The sequence below is a fragment of the Anabas testudineus genome, chromosome 21, assembly GCF_900324465.2.
Source record: "Anabas testudineus chromosome 21, fAnaTes1.2, whole genome shotgun sequence".
Lineage (NCBI taxonomy): Eukaryota > Metazoa > Chordata > Actinopteri > Anabantiformes > Anabantidae > Anabas > Anabas testudineus.
In genome coordinates this window covers 17,913,189-17,939,746 of record NC_046629.1, presented here as the reverse complement: position 1 = coordinate 17,939,746, position 26,558 = coordinate 17,913,189, and the positions used below count along the sequence as shown (strand labels likewise).

Here is a 26,558-nt window from a genome sequence, read left to right as displayed (position 1 = left end):
TGGCAAGGGAGGATAGAAAAGAGCTTGACAGTAGTTGTTGATACAGACTGCTGATGAGGTTGCCACACAAACAGCTCCAGACATGCTAATACATTCTATTAAGGTAGAGAAAAGTGGGCAAAGAATGCAGACATCAACCCTCACTGCTTAGCTGAGAACAAGGTATGCACTGCTTCTTTACTGTTCTATATCTCACACTAGCAAAAAACAAAACAAAACAAAACAAAACAAAACAAAACAAAAAAACTCAGTCATCTCTCGCACAATAAAATATTATGTCTCCTCTTTGCTATGGTGGTATCTGATAATAATGTTGGTTATCGCTGAAAAATCTACTTATACATGAATGTCAACGCCCCTTTTCAATCGGGAAGGCATGTTTTTGATGGCCTTGTTCCACGTCAACCTTTTGGGTCCAATTTGATTACGGAAAATGCAAATTATCACCTCCACTTGGCTACACTGCTTCGTGGTAGTATTTTTTATATATATATATATATATATATATATATATATATATATATATATATATATATATATATATATATATATATATATATATATATATATATATATATATATATATATATATATATATATATATATATATATATATATATATATATATATATATATATATATATATATATATATATATATATATATATATATATATCTATCCCTGAGAGGTTGGGAGCAGACAAATAAAGACTAGCCCTTCATACACAGATCTGTCAGTGTGTTTTATTGTGTCAGTGCATTGTACTATTGAAATTATCATTGTGTATAACTGACAAACCATATTCAGTGTTGACAGTAGCTTATATTACTATAGTAGTATGGCTTTGAGTTTTTGCAGCTGGATGTTTGTGGCACTAAATGTTTGCAGCCAAAGGTTGTGTTAGGTTATGTTGTTGAATCTGTGCTCCAGCCAGAGATCAATGTCCAAAGAGTGCAAAGTCATTAACAGCTTGAAAACATAAAGTCACATTATCAGTACACGCAATGGATAAGAGAGCCAAGCTGGATCATCAATGTACCAATAGTCCAAACCATTAACAGCCTGTAAACACAATGTCACATTATCAATACAGGAAATGGATAAGTACACAGTGCAGGACCAGCATTATAACATCTCAGTTACTGCCAATGAAACAAAGGTAATGCTGGCTGAAATAATCAAATAATGAAATAAAAGTAAAGGGGAAAAGTTCTATGTTGCAATAGAATCTTACAAATACAGATTTATTACATTCCCTGGCTTCAATATTATGATAATGCAACATTATTGTTCATTCTTTATATAATCAACAAACAAAACTGTGTATGTTGGATGTCTAAATGATGGATAAGTAAGGCTTTCCCACAATCAAAACAGTTTTTCCCACCGTTTGATTAGAGCCACATGTCCAGCTTTAATTGGAGCCCTATGGACATGGAGTACAAATCACTATCACACGTGAATCACAAACCGAATACTGAGTTCAAAGTGAAATCCCCACAACAGTAAGACAAAGTAGTACACTACTAAAAATGAGAAGACTAGTCAAATTTGCTAGCTTTTCAGCTTGCTATAATAGAAAATAAGATTTACGATTCTAGGTGTGAATGTGTATCTGTTTGTACTCTACAAGAGGATGTGTAGATTGTGCTTGCTTTACCAAGTTGCACTCTGCCAACTCAATATTGCTTATTACCTGTGCCATAGCACTGCCAAGAAAGACCAGGAAATACCATTCCTGTTGAATCTCTGTAAGGTATGTGAAAATGCTGCAGACCATGACCACACACACACACACAAAACACAAATAAAAGGGCCTCGGTTGTAAACACAGTGCAGTATTTCTAGTCTAGTCTAGTCTAGTTTAAGTTTCCCAACTGATAAGTGTGAATGTTGAATGTAAGTCATGAAACCAGGGCACCACCTGTCTGCTGCTGGTCTAATTTGATTTGATTTGTCTACTTCTATTATTTTACATGTACTCGGTGTACAGGTCATTGCAGAGTTACTGTCACATTTCATGTACTGACATGATGTTCTCAAAACAAAACTGCCATCAAGCTTCCTTTTAAGGTAGATCTGATCTAAAGCTACACTGCTGCTTTATAAATAACAGCCCTTATCTTACTTAGGAATTAAGTTTTGACTACACTTTGAGCAAAGCCTCTACAAACAAGAAGAGCAAAGCTGAGAAAAAGGTACATTTTTACTCTAGGGATCTATTGGTTGACTACTAGGATCCCTCTCAGTTAAGACACTTTGTTCTTTATCATAAAAAAAAAAAAAAACTTTCCATATGCATTCTTAGAGCACATGTGTTATAGATGTCAGTTGTCTTAGGGTATTTGTGTCAAGGTGATTCTTCTACAGATATTTGTAACCATGTATGTGAAGTAGGGGGATGCTGGACTGGAGTGTAAATGATCTGACTTGATTATTTAAATCTCTGCTTGAATCAAAAATCACTGTTTTTAAAAGAGCTTAAAGTCTCTTACCTGTTTTCCCAGCCCCACTCTCCCCTGTGATGAGGATGCACTGGTCCTTGTCCTGGTCCCTCAGTGAACGGTAGGCTTCATCTGCTAAAGCATAGCTGGAAGACAAAAGTTTGTGTCTCTATAAATATAAATATTGATAATACACAAATTCATAGTTCAAGTATTTTTCAAGAAATTCGTAAGATGTTGTGGTACAACTAAATTCTGAGTTCAAAGAAATATACTTTTGTGCAAGGCTACATAGCTACAATAAATGATAGCAAGTGACTTTTGGAATATAGTTTGTATCTGTAGGACTGGAATAGTTCAAGTTTTTAGTTCAAGTTTTACTAACACTGCCTGGTTCACTTGGTGTCATAGGAAGAGACACAGGTAGACTAATATTGCAGTTCAAATGCAAAATATGCTTATAACAATCATTTTTAGAACCGTTTTTGTTACTATAAAAATATTAATTATTTATTTAATTGGAAATTAAATGTATTTTAATCACGACGTGGCAGGAATTTTAATATGAAGTTAATGAGAACGTAAAAAGCCTGTAGAGGATGTGTGATGATAAAAAGGGGAGCACAATTAGTTTAGTCTATTGTCATACATTCCAGGACAATGATTCAATTGGAATGTGGGACTGATGCACAACACATTATTTGTTCTCTTTATGTACACAATCCACTGTCATGGCTTGAGAGTAGGGTGTGGATGGTGTGAGGGCCACATTACAATGACAACTTTTTATCTTGTGGGGCACAATTAACTGTAATTCTGATGTGCTACACCCACAAGGAAAGGAACACTGAAGGGTGAGGCTGCAGCAATAGTTTTTTACAGCTTTTATTTGGCAAGCAGATAGTCATGTACAGTGTTGCAAGTACTGTGTTCAACTTTCTCCTCCAGCAGGACACAAGACTGGAAATTAGCCTGCTAGGTCTCCCATCCCCCTGTGCTTTGGCTTTCATTACTCAGGAATTTTTTCCAAAGCCACGTCTGGTAATAATAGCTGTGATTGTGGAGGGAAATGTTTCTCGTAGCATGCCCCTTTTGCCTTTTGATACAATTAAATGTGCTGTCACTTAAAAGTTGAGTAAGTTCGTTTAAGATTAGCCCCTCATTTAAGGTAAGATTGACCAAGGATAACGCCTGTACTGGTGGACCATTACAGGAGCAATGGTAAACAGCACCCCTGATTACCATAATGGTAACATGACTGTTAAGAGTTTGAACCTCATATCAAAAGGACATACCTGAGCTGTGCAAGATCGTGAATTCCAAGCAGTTCTATGGATGTGTTAAGCAGTGAATCAATTCAATGCTGTTATCTAAATATCTAAATCATCTCCTCTTCAAATGCTTTATCTCCCACCATTAAAACATCACAGTAAGATCCACATCTTTAAGTCGTATAGCTCTGGGTAAATGCACTGTACCTTGAGGTAACATTACAGGCATGCCTTAAAATAGTCTTTCCCCAGTGTGTGATTTGATCTGATTTCTTGCCTGGAGGGTGGGGGCACTCCAAATCCCAGATGTCTGAGTAAAATCATTAATCAAATATTTATATTCATTAAGTGTGCTAGACATACATTTAGGAAAGAATGTCTACCATGCAGATGATGATGATGATGTGGATTTTCATAAGGTTCTAGCAATAGAACGGGATATGGAACATGGTGAGTGAGTGTGGTTGGTGAGGTGTCATTTTCTTGAACAGACAAAGCTGTTTCAGATTCAATCACACTGCAACAATGTGGTGTAATGTGGCATAGCACCAAGTAACAGGCTATAAAACTGGTTAGGCAAGCTTCAGAGAGATCAAGTGACAAAGGGAGTGATTTGTACTGTATTTGATCGTGCTGAAGTGTTACGCAACATAATTCCATTACTTCTTAGTTCCTTAAATACACTAAACATATGGAAAAAGAAACTAATGTTTAAAAGGGGTCCATATCTAAATGAGAGTACAGCAACAAATGTATTAGTGGAGTCAGTGTGGCGAGGAGCAGAACTTGGAGCATATAATCACTGAACAGTTGAACTAACAACGACCTCCAATTTGAAAAGTAGCTGATTGTAAGAAGCCATGACAGAGATGAACGGCCAGATGAATATATTCCAGGCCACAATACAAAGTATTGTGGCTCAGATGGTGCAGCTTAGGGTTCTGCACCATCACACAGCATTTTGGATGAGAGCCTATGCAGATCCCCCCAACCAGAATCTGAGTGTTCACTAAGGAAACATTACTCAGTATAAAAGTTCTTTTGGGTTAAGTGGTTGGGTGTAACTAGTTGAATTGTAATTAAGCAAAAGGTATATTGACCACTAAAGGCTCTATTGTCCAGCAGTTTTGTTAATAATAATAATAATAATAATGACATACTTTACTGATCCTCTTGGGGAAGTTGTGTTTGGATAGCTGCCAGATATTACATTTTAATGCTACTACAGGGTTTCTTTATCTTTTCCAAGGACACCTCGACAAATAGCCAGAAAGATTTTCTTTCTGGCACAAAGATGCAGTTATAGATCCTAGATATATTATATGAGCCAGACAACAAGACGGTTGTCATTTGCAATGAAATGAGACCTACTTGTGTGCTAAAGCTTTCAAATCTACACAAGATTGAAGCTAAAGAAGTCCCTGACAACTCTAGAGAGCAGTAATGCAAATGTGTACCATTTCTAAATTACATGATGCTGCTTGGTTTCACCGTGCTCCGCTAATCAGCAGTTTCCTGTTCATCATAGAGCAAGAAACATTTCAGGTTAAATTTTGGGTGCCCTCAGTAGAATGTCTTTCTTTCTGTCCCACCAAGCACAATCCTCTCACTCAATCTCCACCTGTGTAATCTCTGATCACGGCCTAACGCTGCCACTCTTCTCATCCCATACAGATGAGACTTGCCACAGGACATCACGTCAATGCTGAAAAGGGCACCACCGAGCAGCAGATGTCTGCTTTGTGAAAACAGTCCTGTTGCCTGACCTGATCTTGACAATGATCAAACCATCACTCAATTATTAAGCCCCCCACCCCCACTCCCCACAAAAAAAGGAGGCCAGCGGGGGAGTGTCCCAGCAGTAGGCATGGGCTGTAAAATTGGAGCAGGAGGCCCTTTGCCAGGGACTTTTCCCAATGACACATATGCATGAAGAACTAGTCATATGAATATGAATAGCCATCTTATAATCACAATGTGAATAGAGGTCAGCAGAAGCAAGCGACCACACCCAAAACTGATGGTAAACACTAGGTAAATGTTTAGATCTTAGAAGCCAGTTAAAAAAACAAAAAAACAAACAAACAAAAAAAAAACATACTGATTCAGTATTTGTGTAAACTGTGGACAAAAGTGAGAAATAAATAAATTGAAATAATGTACAGCGCTGTAGCTAAAACATGATGTGATCAATAAATCCACAAAAGCAGTGTGAACCACAACTGAATATACCACTTCACAAATGTGGAAGCCAAATTGATGATGAAGCGCCAAGGTCACCATCAAAGGCAGAGGAAGCAGTGAATGAGCCACCAAATCCCAAAAGCCTCCCTGATCAGTGTAGAACTGGGTGTGTGGGGGTTAGGCTGGGATAAGGCCTTGGACCATGAGTGCTGCTTGGCACCTCCCCTTCACATCTGCTTGCAGGCTGTAATTTGGACATGCACGTGGCAGTGGTGAACACAAAGCCACACTGGCATGAGGTAAGCAGCAGAAAATAGTCTAGTCAGTGCTTTTGACTACCAACCTCTGGTAACTGGGACACAGGAGGGGATGCAGTGTGTGACCTGAATTTTGAAAGGGTGGAGTGCTTTGAGGGCAGATTCAGCACAATTTAAGTACATGATTTGTAGATGCTAATGAAGCTGTAATAGCACAGCCCACCCAGCCACTGGGAGAAAGAAGAAATACCTTTCTCAGTAAAGAAAAAAAAACAAATCAACAACTTTCTCAGAGCTTGGTGTCTTCATACTAAAGTACTAAACATGTTCTTTTCTCTATTCTAAAATGGAAAAACTCCAGTCATTCCTTTGATGATAAATTTAGCTATGTTTCTGTTATGTGTGTATGCATGGGGGAGCAATATAGTAGCCTGTGATCTCAGTGTGATCAGGCTCCTCATGAAGTGCCAGGAAATCCGCCTGGCTCCAATAGAGCAACCATGGAACTGACCCTTTCCTGAAGCCATATGACCAGGTGGATAAATGTGTTGGATGGTGAATGAAACACCCACACAAACACACTCAAACCCACACAAACAGTGGCATCCATTTAAAGATTTTTGGCAAACCTGCTGAGGAGGGTGGGCAGGGGGAAGATGGACAAATAAGAACAAAAACCTTTGGTACTGACAGATGTGGCCCATCTGTGTATCAGATTTGACAATGAGTTGCTGTAAACGGGTTGTAAAAATAAGATCAAGAGCACGGGCACAAGGGAAAGAATATAAGACAAGTAAGTAAGTCTTACATTCAAAAGAGCATTCTGAATGTGCAAGTTACAAGGTGCAATATAAAATATCCTTACATGTCTAAATTAAAAGCTCAGTGAAGATCTGCTACCACAGATCTTTAATTTATTTGACACTCAGTAAAGGTTGTCTGAGACCTCTACCAAATTAGTCATAGATAATCTCCCATCTATATATAACAAGGTTTGAGGGGGTCCAAGGCTTTAATTTACTTTACTGCACAGCAATTTAATGTCCCACAGCAAGGAAAAACACAGGTCCAAGTTGTTTGTCTGATCCTTGAAAAAGCAGGAAATAAGCATGCTGAGTAAGGTAGCAAAACATCCTCAAAGCAATATTGAAACAAAGACTCTTCTGAGCCTCTTTCAGCTTCAGCTTTACGGGAATCTGTATCTAACATATTTAAAAAGCTTATTATACGAATGAAGCTATCACACAAACTACCAGGTGTTAAAATAGCCAGAGGAGCTGACTGAATTGTCATGCAATTTCATACAATGATAAATGAGAGGCCATGGATGACACCATATCCTTGCGCCTTTCACTAGAAGACAGGGAAAAACACACTTAAGGAATAGTCTGCCATAGCCGCATGTGCACAGCCAAAGATGATGAAAACATGGAAGGCAAGGTGTCTTTTAATAGCCCTAAAAGCACCAGCTCTGGCAGGTCTGAGGACTTCCTCTCTTCATCCTGTTCTCCATATGTATCAGATTTTCGTTGTGGCAGGGTTTCTGCTCACATCAGGTCCAAGGAGGCCTTACAACGTAAAGTACATCTGAACATCTTGAGTATAGTGCTACTGGTACACAAAGACCACTAACATTGGGTGATCACACTAGCATGTATAACAATTTCACCTTGAATTAGTGCACTGTGTTGATATGGAAGGGATTCTAGGATGAAGATCTTGCTCATTATTTCTAAGGACAGCAGTGGGAGTGGTCCTGTTCGTCTCAACAAGCACGCTAGCTGCATTTAAATACCTAACTTGGTACAGTCCTAAAGTCCTAAAGGCGACCGTGTGACCCACAGAGCCAATTCTGACAACAGACTGAGTCATTGTGGGTCTGACCAACAGCGTAACGCTGGTCGCACTTCGCCACCACAGTGTACGACACCCGCTGGTGAGTGACAACTTCTCCACACTAAGAAAAGAGGAAGCAACAGACTGAGAGAAGGAATTTTAAACAGTGCTTTAACAGAGTCAAAATAAAGAGGTCACAGGAAAATATTAAAAATGGCATGTAAGCGGAATGGCATCCGTTCATAAATGGTGAGCTGGTTGAATGCAAGAGATTTCCATAACTGAATGGCACATTGTCAGCCTTGACCTAAAACATTAATAACCCTGCATCCATTTCAAACATGTATGCAAACTGTCTTCTTAAAACTGGTTTCATGTAACAGCAGTAATATCACACAGGGAGTTCTGTACAGTGTGTCAACCTTTCTTTAATTTAAACAGCATGAAAACAGAAAACATTCTAAACTTATTTTAGTGTTTGCATCCCATGACTTACATTAACTAGAGCTACTACTATGAGCTGACAGCATAGATAATGGACAGCAAACAGATGGTGGCAACAATTCAAGAACGAATGAATGAAATAATGAATTACGAATACATGTTTCTTTCTGGGTATCGATCGAAGCAAAGTATACTACTATTTAGTACTGAGTAGTTTCCTTCAGGCTCTTTCCTCTATCTGTGTTATTTCCTGTTGTCTGAGAAAAAGAATAAATACACAGAATTACATTTATCTTATTAGTGTTACAAATATTGGCAACACAGGGCTGATACAGTTAGTTTGTTATAGATAGTTTTATATAACTCCATCTTGGTATGCTTCTCACAGTTGGTTATGCAAGCTGTGTTGACAGATAAGAACTCAATACCAATTGTTCTGCTTTAGAAAGGAGAGAATTTACCATGGCTTTTGGATACTCACAGACAAAAGAAAATCTATGAAATAAAATCTTATGTTCACAGAAGCAATAAATGGCAACACCTGCAATGTTTAACCAGTCAACAGGTAGAGGCATTATCTGTGAAATAACAGAGGAATTCATAACATCTATATTAATGATTGCCACTGAACTTAGTAATATCAGATAATGCTGTGAATACAGTTCACAGTTTATACTATATAATATATGAGTAGTGACAATTCTGATTTAATTTTTACTATTTTCTTCAGTGGTATTAAAGACCTTGACAACTACAAGGCTGTGATAGAAACAGCATCATCACATTTTTTTTTTTATTAGAACAAATTATGGTTTCAAATCCATGTTGCAAATGCAACAACCAGCACTGTTTGGAATCTATAAGCTTTCCAGGAGAAAGACAGACCAAGTCTGTCTGTATACAAGGTGCTGTGCTGAAAAGAAATTTGCAGCGATTTAGCAGAAATGGTTGAATCATCCAATTTAATACATTTGCATTTTATTCTTAGGCTGAAGAGGTGGGTGGAAAAAGGAACACACATACTTTGCATGTCATCTCTCTCCAGGGTCACCGAGCTCACCATTACGCCAACACACATGCTGGAGAGGACTCACTCTACCCACCTGAGTCAAAATGCCATTTCATCAAGTGCCCACTTACATCTACCTACGTACAGGTTCTGTGCTGCTACTTATCCAGGCCTCCTTGAAAGCAGTCTTTTTCCATGTACACGTGGCATAAAATTGTTACCAAATAACTGCAGCTGTAACTGTCAAGAACAACATAAAGAATACACATAGGAAAGATGAGTAGTTATTTTTTTCTTTTTACGTCATTGCCTTCAGTTTAGGATTTTACAACAAACTGTGACAACTGTTTCTGCTGCTTTTCCATCGTCATGCCATCTTCATTTGTTCACAAATTATTGAAAATAAGGTTAGAGTCAAAAGCAACGCATAAGAAAGCACAATCTAATATTTCTGAGACAACTGTAGTTTCATTTTTAGGTGATAGAGTACTAACTTCTTTACAACTTTCACTCATTGCCTTTCCAACAAAGTGATCCACGTGTCAGACTGGAAAGACAAACAGGTGTGATGCCATAATGTCGTAAATGGCACCAAAGTCCATTCTATTACAGATAAAAACTGTAAATTGGGTCTTTTATCTGGATCCAGTAGATACAAATGTCAATGAGGGTTAAAAATCAGACAAACCCACCTGGGTAGCACATTCTAAGCATGATGTAGTCATGTAGTCGGCAACCCCAGATCATAGCACTGCTCCCACAGGCTTGTAGAGTAGACACTAGGCATGATAAGTGCATCACTTCACCTGCCTTTCTTCTTACCCTGATGCACCGATCACTCTGGAACAGGGTAAATCTGGACTCATCAGACCACATGACCTTCTTCCATTGCTCCAGAGTCTAATCTTTATGCTTCCTAGCAAATTGAAGCCATTTTTTCCCCAAATAGCCTCACTGACAAGTGGTTTTCACAAAGCAGTTTAGTCTTAATTTTCTTGAGTACCCATGTTCTTACTTTCACTATTAAACTATGATTTGATCTAATCATACAAGATTTTTTTTTCAACCACATTTCTTCCTCAAAGATGATGGTTTCCCACTATTCTTACAGTTTTTAATAATGTGTTGGACAGTTCTTAAACCAATTTAAGTAGTTTCAGCAATCTCCTTAGATGTATTCTTTGCTAGCTGAGTGCCAATATTTTTGACCCTTCTTAAACAGAATGACATCTTTTCAACGACCACAGGATGTGTCTTCTGACATGGTTGTTTAAGAAATGAGAAGCTACTCCTGGCATCAGTTAGAGTTAAATAACTTGTTGCCAGCTGAAAAATATTCATCCATGCGGTAATTATCCAATGGGATGCTCCTACCCATTTGCTTTGTTAAATCCAGGTGGTGATTTTTTTTTGTTTTTTAGCCAGGCATTGAAAATCTTTGCTATCACACATGGGTATGATCATAAGGTATACTAGGAAGATATACTAATAGGCAGAAACAATTCCTGGACATAACTCTCTAAGTAAGCAGATATCAGAGTCAAGCTGTCATAGCCATGTGCAAGACAGCTGAGAGCAGACATATGCTTTTCATGGGGCCTCTTTGCTCCATTAGCCAGGTCGCGATGCTCTAGTGGCACTATGTATTCCGCACTGAGAGCATTGGGGGTCTCAATACCTCATTAAACATTGGGGAAATATGATCCTACCCCAGAGACACCAGGCTTGTGGCCCACACACACACACACACACACACACACACACACACACACACACACACACACACACACACACACACACACACACACACACACACACACACACACACACACACACACACACACACACACACACACACCTCAATCTGTGCCTGGCTTGAACAGCAACTAACATACAAAAGACGACTCCAGGCCATAAGCAGTTCTGCTCTGCATGTAGAAAGGCACTGATTAGTTCATCTCTAATGGTCAGACTGTGTATGGAAGGAAGAAAACACCTGCCAGTTAATTACAAAGTGCCTCATCTGGGCAGACAGTGTTTTATTAAACTGGCCAGTAGAGGAAATAATGGATTGATGAATGGAGATAAATTTGGTTGTGCAAGTTGCTAGAAATCTAAACTTTTCACCTGGCTTAAACAAACAATTCTGATATGTTTGTGAATTTTGCATCTTGTGACACTTTCAAGGTACAATGCATTTAACAACTACAATGAAAAGTGTTTTTCTAAATTGATCATTATTTACTATATGGGTCTCTAGCTTGGACATGAGCCACTGTTCATTTGCAGTAATAGTAATTAAAATGGAATTTAACATAAAATGTAAAATTGTTAAATTCCATTGCAGTTCTCCCTCCAGTTGTGTGCACACACCCACTTCTCCATTTGTCGGGGGAGTACACAAGCAGGTGTAAAATCCATGGGCAAAAGCACAGAGTTTTATTTACTCTTTAATCAAACAAACAAAAAAAAAAAAGCAGGACTGAGATACACACAAACAGTATTTAAGCATATACTTGGAAATAACAATGAACCAAAATGATTCAAAATCCTGTTTAGGTACCTTTTCCTGGCTATTATCATAATCTAAAATCATGTACATCTGTTGTTTGAGATTATATAGTATGTATATATAGATATGCATAGTATGGAAGGTACGAGTCCAAAAGGGTGCTGACTGACTGACAGGGTAATGTTTTTACATGTTACACAGTTGAGCAGTTATCTGTTGCTTGTCAGACTTCACACCATTTTGTTCCATGAAGGTTTCTCTCCAACTTTCCATCAATGCTTGTTTTTAAAAAGGTTTATATGTGATGGATGTTCTTGCAGCCTATCATTTAGTTGTATTTGCTTTCATAGAGATAATCCTTCAACTACTCTCAAACTTTTAAATTATCAATTTATTGCAAAAAGCACAATATGATTAATATGTTAATGTATTCACCTGCCCACCATTTAAATACACATAACAAAGGATGTATGGTTTTCCACACAGTGATGACACTTCATATTCCTGACTGCAGCTGTCCTGAGCTGCTGATTTTATACTGTTCATGTGTCTAATTAGGATCAAATATGATGAAAAGAGAAGAATTCCTGGGACCCCTGTTGTTACATTAATTAAAGCCCAACACTGATCCCCTTCATCACTGACCAACCAATGTAGGAATAATGCCCCTCAGCTCAGTAAGGTTCAGTAGAGGAAAAGAAGAAAAACAGGTTAATAAAAAAACTTAACCTTTTTTTTCAGTTTATATGGGAAGTTGTGAGACCCTTTGTAATAGTGAGTTAAAAGTTATCTTAGTGTCTGAATTTGCTATCAGACATACAGCTAAAACTAAATGTATAGCACAAATCAACACTTGTTGCAGCAGGTATTCACAAAATTCTAATAAAAAACAAAACATCATGGTGTGGATGTATAGCTAAAGCAAAGATAATACGCCAAACTCCTAAAGGTTTAGAAACACTAGTTGTTATCAACTCTGATTTTCAATTGATCAGCAGAACTGTTTGACTATGATGTGTGGAAGGAGGTGGAAACAACAGTTTTGTTGTGTGCCTTCTGATAAGTAAACAGACATCGTAGTTTAAAGAAGCTGTAAATTTATGCAAACCGCACCTCAGAGGTCTTGTCCACATAGTGAAGCTGACAGCTTAATGTTAGCATACTGCTTGTATCAACCCAGTTAATGCATTTGATTGGACTGCAGGTTTGACATTACTTGAGATGATCAATGCAAAGCCATAAGGCTTGGTCCAGATGGTCTGACGGAGGGATTAAGATCAATTTATGTAGCACGTTGAAACAATCTGCCTTTGACTGGCATTTTAGTCTTCTGAAAAAGAGCCTGCCCTATTAAAAAGGCCTTAATCTCCTTAAGGACTAACAGTAAGGTGATGTTTAACATGTAGAGGAGTTTTGGCAGGGCTCTAGGGCTCGTTCTTTCTTTGCCTATTTGACCGCACATCTAAAACGATCAGGCTGTGTTTACCATTTTATTCCACCTTATATTTTATTCTGCAACCATTCACACTTTAGCACGTGCTAGAGAGATGCTTGTTTCATGTGAAAACAGGGTAAAAAAAACAAAAAAACTATTCCATCTCTGCATGCCCTCACTCAATTAAGCACTTAATTGCCTCCAAACCCAGGTCAAAGCTAAATATCTTAGCTTCTGCATTTTCCCATGACTTATTCAGCTTGGCTCTGTGAGTTTGCAGTCTTGCCCTTTACAGTTTCAGCTTAGTGGGCATGGCTTAGACACCAAAGCAGTAACTGAATAGCATACAAAGAACAAAAATCTATTTTCTGAAAACAGCATATAATTCAGGACTTTAGTTCAAGGGTGTTTTAGAATTTCTGCATATTCTAATTCATACTTTACATAACTGTTGTAGGCCTTTTTATCAGTTAATATAAATTTGGTATGAAAAATTTTTGTAAAGACTTTGATAAATAGTTGCCTATTTGACCTTCACCTTTAGTAAGCATTTATCTTGAGGTAGTGCAGTTAAGAGCATGTTAAAAATGTTTTCTTCTATGTGTCCATTTTTGATCATACTTCTAGCAATGTACACGTTTGGTGATGGTGTTTCATGCCTACAGGCCTTGTCATGATGAATAGCTGGCCTGATATTCCACAGAAATGTTTGCAATCCATTACATGGTCATTGCAATAACTTTAAATACGTGAACACTTTGAAGCAATATTAGGATCAGCCAATAGGTAAATCTGGACATCATCAAAACTTAATTGTTAAACAATGCACTGAGTAGCTGACCATCGAAAACATCCCTATGAGTTGACTGAAGAAAAGATGGAAAGGACAATGAAAACAAAAATCTGAGAGAAAATGGACTACACAGGCTGAAACAGTGTCATGCCACCTCTATAAAACTGGCTATATAGTAAAGCTAAGGAGCTTTCTTTTGTCTGCAGGGAGTATGTCTGTTCTGGGACAAGGGCACTCTTGCTCTTTCAGCGCGTGTCTCTGAGGGGTTTTGTCACAGCCTAGAGACACAGCCGCCTAATTGACGAGTGCTGGGCTTTGTCTAATCTTGGCATGCTCACAGCCATGCTGACTTAATGGACAGATGGCATACAATGGTGCTGAAAGGCCACCAGAAGCTCCAGTCTGACTCTCCACATAAGAGCTAGTGTCCCTCTGATGTCAACCCCTCCCTACCCAACTGCATTAGTGACTGGGCCCAAATAATCTTTCCAGAGGTATCTAGTACACTGTATCCTCTACTGTACACTGAGATGAGAGCTCCTGCTCCACATATTCAGATTAACAACACCTTGAAAACATTCATGAAGTGCCATTCTCACCCATTCTTTGTTACAGGAAAACAATTAATGCTTTACTGTCAACTCTCGTAAGTGTTAAGAGCTTTGAGTAGGACATAAAATGTGCATACTGTATATACAAGGTGGTTGTGGATAAGGTCTACAGGGTGGACTTACATGTGTGGACTAAGTTCATAGAAGTTCCTGTTGCGATACTCCTCCACTTTGTCAGGTGTGAAGATGGGCAGGGATCTGTACGGGTTCAAGGAGATCACCACACTGCCGATGTATGTCTGGAATGAAGATGGGAAAGAGTTAGTGTGATCCAGGTGGAACTTTCTTAGTTTTACACAGAAAGGTAGACTGTTTTCAACAACTTTCATCCCACTGTACATTTGGGTGTTAATTGTTAAGATGTGGTGGCAATTTCTGCTTCTGTCAGCTTTTCTCAGCTGGGTCTTTCTATTGCATTGTTGAGGCATGTAGTGCCTGAAGTGAAACTCAAGACGTGTAAAAACAAGGTAAGTTTTATGGAATCTGTGCACTGTAAACACAGACTGCAAAGTGCTCTTGGTGTTAAAGGAGGGTTTTTATTAAGTATGTGTGCATGCGTGCAAGTGTTCTTGCTACCCATGCAAAGACAGGTCTGGATAATGACAAATGAAGCTAATTAAAAACACTGGATATAAAATGGAAATCTCTCAAAGTAATAATTTTAAAAAGCAAGCCATGATGTCAGCAGTGAGTTTTTAAATCTAAAACCTTCAAACATATAAAGCACTGCTTTTTCTGCTTCACATTTTCATATAAAATAACACCTTTATGTAACAATCACACAGGTCCTTCTCAAATGATAACACTTGTTAGATATTTCTGAAAGCAAATGTAACCAGCCATCATCTTCATCATCCTCCTACGCTCCAAACTGAGCCCAGATAGCACTTTCAAACATCAACCTGAAACATTTTCTTTGCTTTTCCATCGTAATGGCTGTTGCATAACCCACTCTGACATGAGTGGAGCATGGCCTTCCCTGTGGCAACATCACAACCTCCCACAGTTTCTTGTTCAATAGTACACCGGAGGCAGAATGAGCCCTTTTGAAGTGCAGAGGATGGGTAGAGAGGAAAAGAATGTGTGCAATGTAAACAAAATATCATGTGTTAATGATGTGTTTTCTTGACCAAAAGCAGACAGCACACAGACACACACACAAAACATCAGAGCTACAACAGCCATTTTTCTGCAGATCAAAAAGATCTTGCAAAGAATCCTCAAATCACAGAAATGACTTGAAGCTGGGAAACAGCTATAAATTGATGGCATTTATTTATTTATTATCATATATATATATATATATATATATATATATATATATATATATATATATATATATATATATATATATATATATATATATATATATATATATATATATATTATTTTATTTTATTTATTTATTTGATATCTTGCTACCAAATGTGGTGACATTTTATTCTATTGCTTTCTCATTTGTGCTGCCTACCACTGCTATCATCATCATGTATCTCTTTTTCCTCATGAGGGTTCCTCAGCAAACTTTTGACCTCATCCACTGCAATAAAAAAAACAAAAAAACAAAATTGTGGTAGCATGTTAGCCAAACGTTACAACAAAAAAAAAAAGACTGATCATTACCACAATACCATTTATGTTAATGTATATTTTCATTTCTTTTGTACTTCTATAGCAGTCGAAATGTCCTGAAAAAAACTCATTACAAAACAAAAACATTGGTTTATACATACATTGGTTTGGATGACGTACGCCAGTAGCTACATAAATACATTTTTTCCCTTAATCAGTCATCACTTAAACTGTGTTGATGAATTTGGGATCTATGTGCTAGACAACACACCACAATGATGTCTTTTAAAAACATCAAGGAAAAAAAACTTTAAATGATTGATTGAATATGATTTGAATATAAAAAGTCATTAGAAGCAAGGTCCTTAGTGAATAATTTTAAATGAGTAGGGCAGGAAAATTATCTATTATGTAACAGAAATACATGTAGGTATCTTGATCTCTTGACCTGATAAGTAGGTTCAAAGTTCAAGTTATTTATTGTCAATTTCAATCCTACACAGTCGTGTAGAGGGTGAAATGAAACTACGTTCCTCTGGGATCATGGTGCGGCAACAACGACACAGAACACAAGACAAAAGATGTCACATTTCAAAAAAAGAAAAGTATACAAGAACTATAACTATATAACCAATCAAAAGACCGTAAGTAATCAGAAGACATGAAAAGGACTAAAACGTGTAAATGACATATCTAGAAGAATTCATTTTAGTGACTTAACAAGGTGAGGATCATGGTGTTCATCCTGTTATACCTTTGTTCTGAAGGAAAAGAAGGAATTATATGTAATTTCTTGCAACTCAAGGGCTTCAGGAGTTAGAGGAGGTTTGAGAAACAACAAACAAAGAACTGTAAAAAGCAGGGTTAACAGTTAACAGGGTGTTTTCCAGTCTCTTTGATTTTCCACAGAGTTATTGGGTATATGATTTGCTGTCCCTCTGAACAACAAAGCCATGTTTCTTCTGCTGTGAGCTGTCATATGATAGTTTGGTGTGGGGGTTTGGGCCATTTGTAAGGAATGATGCCACTTGAGCAAAAAATGCATTCACATGCAAAGGCTGTACACCACAGATTTATTAGATAAGTATAGGATTTAGGGATTCTCCTGGTCATCAATCCTGAGGTTCAGTTTATGCTACCAAAATATTTAATTATGAACACAGAATCATGTTATTTGCATTCTGTGAATATACTTTTATTTACTTTCACTTTATATGCAGTCAGTGCTAAACTACAGATGGTGTCAGAAGATCATCTCTTGAGGGGGGATACAGTATATTACAAAGAAATTGCAAGTTTGCATGTTTAACTAGTTCCACAGCATTTAGGTCAGCACCACACGTGAAATAAAAAGCTCTCAGCTTATACTTCAGGACAAGACATTGTTAGCATCTAAAATGTGAAAATGCCATTCCCATTCCTCAGCAGCATGAGGGGTGCATCTTATCAAGATACGTAGCATACAACGAAAACAATAATGGCTATAAGAGGTGACATCATCCCTTGGGCCCCAGGCCCTGTTAGCCAACAGTAGCCAGGGTAGAGCTGTATTCATCTTGGTTGATGTCTAGAGTAGCCATCCCGCAGAGCAGAAGAATCGTGGCTTAGTGCTGCTACACTAAGCCCAAAACCCAGAAAACCAAATACAGGGACGAGGGTTAAAACAACCCCATTTTTCAAGAGATAAGCAGCCATTCTGCCTGCCAGTCCTTCCTTGTCCCTGAGCTCTGGATTTCATGCCTCACTTAAAGGTATCATCTACATTCCTTAGTGATGTGATTTAGAGATTGGCTGGTTATTGTGGTATCTGTATCTGTCCTACTACTATAGCCAAGACTAAAATGAGTGAGGGAATGGAAGAACAATACGGGTTTCCTCAGGGAAGCCTTCTATAACTGTCTGGAGGCATGGGTGAGAACTTAATGAACAGTGTTACTGTGCTACACAAATGCCATTTAGTTACAATATTATTATGATTTACAATTATAATACAAAATGGTAGACTCACATAGATCTCACTGTGGTCAAAGCGTTTCCTCAGGTTCTCGATGAATGAGTCTTCAGACAGGGGCTCTAGGAGGACCATGTCGCCCACCCCAATCATGTTGTCTAGAAGGGACGTCTTCACCTCCATTTTGGCCGTAGGTGTCCCCCCCTACACAGCAAAACACAAGAAGGAAGAGATACATCACACATACCGTACATTAAAAAAGGTACCCTGTGGAGTTTCTGACCCTAGTTTGTATGGAGTAATGTTTTCATGAGAGGGCCCCTGTTTTGTTTTCAGCCATGTCACAATGACTAAAGTTAGTAAAGAAGAAAAGTTAGCCAGTAATGGATGAAAATGGTACACTTCATAAAATAATCTCTGCATATAAATTGTGGGAAGGAAAACACACTTCACCTGGTTGTTAGGATGCATGCAAAACACTGACGAGAAGCATTGATCACTTTGTTTCACCTATGAGGCCATTCTTTTGATGTTTGTTCATTAATTGTGAGGTCTTCAGGAACATTTTTAAGTCATTCTTTGATCAGAAAATAAACAGTCCTAAAGTTAGCTAATGCAAATAAACTCTAGGGTGGAAATGTTTTTACAGCAGTGGTTTGACTCAAGGGGAGGAAGAGGAGAGCATTTTCATAGGCCACTGAGTCTTGAACTCCTCTGGCATGTGAGAACATAGGCAATTACATAAGTGAAGAACCTTGCCCTTGACTTTTGCTTGAGTGTCTGCTCAGCTGGAATTTGCTTCTGTTTGATGGATTCTTATAAATCATAGACATCGGCCCCCAAGACTGGACACTTTTTGTTTACTGTTTGTTGCAGTGATATTATATGCGGTATTTTGGGGGCAGTAAAGGATCTGGGCTGGAGTGCACTTTGACAAAAACAGTGCTAGGGGTGGCAGTTTTCATTCCAGTGTTGCCATCTCCTTTGGGACAGTAATCCCAAAGCTTTGGTGCTGCAGATAAAAGAGGGGCCTAGTTTACATTCAGAGCCTTGATACAGGGCTTTTGGCGGACCAAAAAAAAAAAAAAAAAAAAAAAAAAACCCACTAAATGTCTGTTGTTGTTAGAGTGTCTACACCAGGCCAATAGACAAGGCCATTGAGTCATCTATTGTTCACTGCTCCTGTAGTACACGTCTGTTTATGCATAGCTAGAAACTAAATTTAAATATAGCAAGATAAATATCTATAATTCATTCATTTTTTTAGAGTGGCTAGACAGAAGCCACTCAAGTAAAAGGCATATGACAGCCTGCTTAGAGCTTGGCAAATGGTATTTAAAGGACTGTGCAGCTTGAGAAAAAAAGATTATCTGGTCTAATGAGACAAAAACTGATTGTCTGAACTTTTGACACATCTGGCAATCAGGCATTGCTTAACACCAGACTAATTCTGCCCTTACACTGAAGCATGGTGGTGGTAGAGCCATGCTATGGGATGGCTTCAGCGGCATGGACAGAGAGAGTAGAGACTGAATAGAAAGAGATCAATGAAGCAAATCTGCTTCCAAGCACAACACAGCCACAGAGTAGGATCCACCACAAAAATCCAAGTGCAGATCAAGTTATGTCCTAACATTGTTGTTAATTCTCTAATCTCTCTACTTTTACTCAACAGCACAGAGGATTACATAATTTTAATAATTCTGTTTATGTTTATTTAAATGTAAATGTAAACCATCAATGTTTTGTTTGCTTTTCACATTTGCCACCAATGACACATCTTACAGTGTCACTAAGTGTATATTGAGTATTATTTTAACAGTAACCATTATTTGGCTGTTGAAGATCCAATGTATCAGCTGATATTTGCAGCCTGCTACAATCAATACCAGTCCAAGAGAATAACTACAAAGTTATCAACTATCCAGCTACTGAAATGTACTGCCCAACAGTAAAGGCATACACATACAACACTGGATATCTAGTCTAGTCTCTGGTATGAACAAACAAGAGTTTAAACAGAAAACAGATGCTGGTGCTCTTGCTGACTTATGGGAGGATATTATGTGTCCATGTCAGTGCTTGTGCCACACTGACCAATACCATATTTCATCTTTAAGCAGCCTCGATGCCGGATGCCCTCAGCTGCCCTGTTGATAACCCACTACCCCAGATTTTGAACTAGCTTCTAGACAGCCAGTGACACAATCCCATAAATAAGAATTGCTGCCTGCTGCTGTTGAACTGGAGCCAAAGAAAGAAAAAAAAACTTGACAACCTTGATTAAACTCAGGGGATTATCCTCCCTGCTGATGGGTGGAAAATATAGGGAACATAACCAGTCCATATGTGTAAATAAGGAAAAACCCTCTGTGGATCACCATACATGATGGACAAAATAAATTCTCAGCTTTCTATTTTAATTGTATATTAAACATACTGGTTTTCAGAGTCTAATTCAGAAGCTGGATTAGAAGTGTCCTGCTTTATCAATCTCTCTGATGCATGCTTAGGAGGAATGCTTCTAACTGCTGACATGGTTTAGCTGCTATTAATCTAAAATCTAAATCTCATGAATCAGCGATGTAGCAAAACTTACAGCCAAATACCCTCATCTGGATGCACGTCACATTAACTGAGTGCTCTCTCCAAAACCTGACTGGCTCAGTGCCCCTGTGGGAGTGATTTACACGTCATTTAATTTGACACATTAAATGCTGAGGTAGAGTCTGTTACGCAACATCTTCAGCATGGCTGGGTCTGGATAGGAACTTTACTGTACTTTGCAACTTCTGATTGGTACATGTTAAAATCAAATAATGTCAGGAGAAGGTCACTACTGAGACACTGTTGTTATCATACACATGGCATACAGTTCAGGTCCAGAATTTAATTTTCAATTGGAATTAGATCGATAATTCCCACAGATTAAATTGCTAGGTTGCTCAAGAGAAAAGTAATACACAAATGGGAAATTTTATCATCTAAACTGTATGATGACCTGGGATTTCAGTTCATCTCTCACATTACTATGAGACATGCTGCACTTGCTACCTCTGACATTGACCTAGATTTCCCAGCAAGATTGAGCTACAGGGAAAAAAAACACCATTAAATGTACATATATTATTTACAGGCTAGACTAGGGCCACATATTCGGTCTTTCAGCAATGAGAAAAGTCGCTCAACCTAAGGTCAATGGCCGAGCAAGCACTTGCATGCAAAGCATAAGTGGTGAAAACACAAAAATTGGAAAAGTGGAGACAATAAACCAGCTGTTACTTTGATGTGTGTGTGGATGTGTGTAGTTGATTGAAAATAAAACAGCTCGGAATGGTTATTGTTAATGTTTTCATCATGATCTACTATGACTGTGGACTGTGCAAGAGTAAATGGGTATTCTGTGAGCTACACAGAGAGATGACTGGTTTCATTCTACCTTGGGAGTGGCTGTTTGTGCATAAACACCATAGTGTTCTCAAACAAATGATAATAAAATCTATTATGCAGCATACAGTCTATAAATTCCCCACAGACCCGGATGGCCTTGTCACATGACAGAGAAGTCACAACATCACAGGGTGCTGGCAATCACGGAGATTAAAGCCCACTTAAAAAGAAGCAGCAGGGTGTAAGGGCAGAGTTAACACGCAGCTTGGGGAAACTGACCTGGAATCTAAAGTCCTTAACGCCATCCCAGGTGTAGGCCAGTGTGAGCAGGAGTAAGCAAAGATTGGCACCCACACAAACTGGCAGTAACTCCACTAGTTTGTCCACTTAGATATTTTTGGACACCGTGCACTAAATGACTGTGAATTGATGATTTCAATCTTCTGTCAACACTGCACATGTTTGATTACTGAAGATTTACATACATTATGTACTCCGTGATGAAACTAATGCTCCATTGTTAGCTCAGCAGTGTGTGAATAAAACTGAGTTTTCAGGCGACACAATCACCCAGCCTGGTTAAACATAAACCTGTTATCCAAACAAACACTGCCCTTTATTTGCAATACAGCCCAAGCAGCATGGAGACATTAAGACTAGTTGATCTGCAAAATCTAAGTCTACAGCTGGCAATCAACTTGATAAATTGCCATACAACTACACTATAATTAATGCCCTAAGAACCTAGTGTCTTCATTGAAAAGAAACCAGATGTCAGCTATAAAGATGCTGAAAATATACGGTATGTTCTTAATCAGCTTCTCTAAATAATCAACAAACAGTTCTTGCACCGTCACATGAGACATGATTTCTACATTCGGGTGTTTTCTCGCTGGTTCAAGTGGGCAGGGCTCAGCTGGAAGGATGTGATACACCACTTAGGTTTTGGCAACATCTGAATCAAATTGTAGCAGGCTTTCAAAGAGGCATTTGGATTTGTAATAGCACCGCAAAATTAATCTGCGTGCCTTTGTGAAATATCTGGTTCTGGAAGTTTGGTGACATACTGACTACTCGCTGCAGCTGGAGAGCTAACCGCTAACATGCTATCCAGCTGGGCTAGCACTAATCAGCAACAATAGCATGAGCGCCTCTCTATTTTCCTTGCACCTTGTTATTTACTCATGTTTGGCGCCTGTTAGTTCAACAAGAACTTGTTGAAGTTAATCTCTACCAGAGAACAAGCTAGCAAATTGTCTTTTCTGGCAGAGTCCTACTCAAACAGAGGAGGTGAAATAAAGTGGAAAGGGTAATACAGCTAATAAGCTAGCCTAATTTGGGACTCGGGCTCTTCTTCTTGCTTCAAGGTTCTCTACTGTCAACATAACCTAATATTAGTCAAATCACAAGTCAAACTTACCGTAAGTTGGGCTTGACCTGAACCATTTGCACAATTATATTAATTACTATATTAGTGTGAATATCACTGAGTCATTTAGCAATTAAAGAAGGCTGAAGCACAGGTGTTCACACTGGAGTCATGAGCGTGAAGCAGCTAAATGGCTTTTGTTCAGGTAATGCATTTCTTTCGGCATGAATGTGTGAAATTGTGAAGACAAACTTAACATTGGAGAGTATACAATGGCTTTCTTCTGTATTTATTTTAACACGGCTGGCCCAGGTTTCTTTGGACGGAGACGAAGAATAAATAGGTGGAAAATGTTATGAGAAAAAGTTCTTTGTCAGGATGGTGAACTTGAAGACAATGTGTAAGTGTTGCTGTTTCAACTCCAAAGCAACAGGAGAAAGATATATATATATATATATATATATATATATATATATATATATATATATATATATATATATATATATATATATATATATATATATATATATATATATATATATATATATATATATATATATATATATATATATATATATATATATATATATATATATATATATATCCCACACTAAGATCTGCTTTGTAATAGAAGAAACAGAGTATTATAGTATCATTTGGTGGATGTTTGATTTGGTTCCTGGCTTCAATAAATCCTTCTGTAATCGAGGCTGCTGAAGGGTTTTCAAGGTCCATTCTGTGAAACTGCACGTGTGCCCGTCTGTCTGTGTTGATGCAGGGCTAACACAAGACGCACGCTTGACTACGCTAAGCTGCACGGGCAGACAAGTGCAAACACCATTCATCACCATGGTGCTGGGCTGAAGGACTTTGGTCCTCCATGCACACCACATTAGACCACAGCATCTCACCCCACGGCGTTCATGAAGAGGCTTTTGGAACAGTAGAAAAAGCTGTTGTAACTTAAAACAGGCCGGCCAACAAGTTCACACGGAGCAGAGCTACTAGAATGGCCAACAGTCTCACACACTGTCGCCTTCCAAGTCTGAGCTAAACCTTTTTTTTTTTTTTTTTAACTTTTTCCAGCAGTCTCTTTGCAACTCTGAGGGCTTACCACGCGCGCACACACACACACACACACACACACACACACACACACACACACACACACACACACACACACACACACACACACACACACACACACACACACACACACACACACACACACACACACACACACACACACACACACACACACAACCTTTCACAGTCATCTTACGTCATCATTTGTTTGATCAGCAAGGGTAATAAAGTTCCCATCTGGTTTCCCAACTGAGACTCCGGCCAACAGAGGTGGTACATATTTGTGGATAACCACAAAGACATGGATGCAATTCTTATCTGATCTCTTCAGGATTTCAAGTTCACAAAATGGAATTAGGAGTTGGAAAAAGCTACACGATTCATAGCAGAAGCAAGCAGTAAGGCCGAAAAAAAAAAAAAAAAAAAACTTTTAACAAGAGTGTGAATTTGTAACATTTCCAATCAATTCATGTTTTGGATCAGTAACAGCCCTGAATGTTGTTATTTGTTTATTTCTGTAACTGGATGGAAATGCTCATAGTTTGGACTAAACTGAATCACGCAATAGTGAAAAAAAAGAAAAAAAAAAGAGTTAAAGTCAAGGACAAAGTTATGTTTAGACTGCAGCTTCTGTAGTCCTTGAATCAGAGCTGAAAGCCTCAATACACAAACCTGCTTTATTTATATAATAATTATTATGCATGCATTAAAACCATACCAACAATTCTGAAATACATGTATGTGTCAGCTTATGTGGTATTCCATAGTGATTTCTTCGCACTCCAATTAGCTTTTTTGATCTAATGTAATAGCAGAGTACCTGTGTCAGTGTGATATGTAGCTTTCCGTCTTTCTTTTTCTTTCTATATTAGGTATTTCTCTCTTTGTTTGATTGTATGAGTTCCAGTCTGGATCCCACAGGGGACCCCAGCAGGAAAAAAAGCAAGTTGACTTTGACAAGGGGGAGCTTTGGGATGTTTCTCACAGTGGTGAATAGTTATATTCATGCAGTTCGTGCTTAGCAGTAATTTATTCCAGTCAGTGGTATTAAGACATCTTAAAAACCAGAGGCAGACTGGAAGGGGAAGCCCACCTTAAGTCAGATTTTACAGCGGATGTTGCTTTTTTTTTTATAACACTGCACCAACAGATGATGGTGGGTTTTAAGTAAGGATATCCTTTTAACTTTGAGTCAAGCCCAAATGTAGACCAGAGTTTAGAGTCTTCAATTAACCAATATCTGGTTTCACACGCTTTTTGTTCAGCTGTGTGATGACAACAGATCACAGCAGCCTGCGAAAACACTGAACTCGGAATGAGTTTGGGAGCTGACACATCTGCTACTGTGTCCTGAGTCGGGATCTGGGGTGGGCTTCACAAAAACTGGTGCTTCGAGCCCGCAGATGCAGGCAATTAGCGTAGCGCACGCTTTTCATTAACGTCGCTGAATGAGCGTTGGTTTGGATCCGGATAGGGACCGATGATCCAAACTACACTGGGACAGAGCCGGTTTTCCCAGCTTTGGCCTTTTTACATTACAGTTGGCTCACAAAGACAAAGAAAGATAAACAAAACAAAAAAAACCCCAACCCCCTCCTGAGCGAAGTAAGGAATGAATGAGCTGGGAGGCAGACGGTCTAACGCCAAGTTAACTTTTTCTGAAAGGAAAGAAAAAGTTGCTGCGAGTGCAACAATGTTTTAAATGTGGCCCAGACGGAGAGAAATAACTCACAACTGTTCCGTTTCCAGCACACAGACCAAGCAGCACTACATGTGTCAAAACTTGCCTCTCAGTCTCAACAAGAGTTGCTCCCTCTCGTCCTAAATCCACCGCGGACAAAAGTAGGATCCCAGAAGGGGTTCTCCGAGTCTGGAGTGGCTGATCAAGCCCTGTTCCCCGCTGTCTTGGGTTGAACTTCGGCGTCTGCTGTGCTGGATGAGGCTGAACGTGGCTCTCATCCGCGTCTCAGCACAATGAATGGAGCTCGGAGTGGACACTGGAGTGCGACGGGTCCACCGGGCGTAGGGAGTGGCTGGAGAGGCGTCTGGGATAGTCGAGCGCTCCCTAATCACCTCCAGAGCGGGGGCAGGCTGGGCGGTGAGGCTTTCACTTGTTGTCGGAAATATTTCCATTTAGTTGTTTTGTTTTTGCCCCACATGAAGAGCCCTTCGTGAAGTTTTTTTAAGCTTTACCCACGCTGAATATTTACCAAATAAACACTATTTAAAAAAAATATATATAGTATATAACAAAGCATTCAAGCAGCAGAACTAAATGTCTGCATCTTGTGCCTCCTAGGGAGCGAGTTTTTCTTTCTTTTTTTTACTAGGCTGCACTAGAGCAGACTGAAATAGGATAAAATAATAAGTTGATCCATTTACATATTTGGTTT

At 38.7% G+C, this 26,558-nt stretch overlaps 1 protein-coding gene across 2 annotated transcripts in view; it reads right to left on the bottom strand.

The window, feature by feature from the left end:
• The window catches only part of LOC113173689 (unconventional myosin-Ib), a 42,406-nt gene extending 16,157 nt beyond the window's left edge, over positions 1 to 26,249 (bottom strand). Inside the window, exons 1-4 of one of the 2 annotated variants that reach the window (XM_026377196.1) lie at positions 25,953 to 26,249; positions 18,378 to 18,524; positions 14,921 to 15,036; positions 2,497 to 2,591 (exon numbers count right to left, since the gene is read on the bottom strand). In XM_026377196.1, coding sequence (XP_026232981.1) covers positions 2,497 to 2,591; positions 14,921 to 15,036; positions 18,378 to 18,503 — 337 coding nt within the window. In that variant the 5' untranslated portion in view covers positions 18,504 to 18,524; positions 25,953 to 26,249. The remainder of the gene's footprint in view (positions 1 to 2,496; positions 2,592 to 14,920; positions 15,037 to 18,377; positions 18,525 to 25,952) is intronic. The other variant, XM_026377197.1, reaches the window with a different exon arrangement.
• Positions 26,250 to 26,558: the final 309 nt, after the last annotated feature.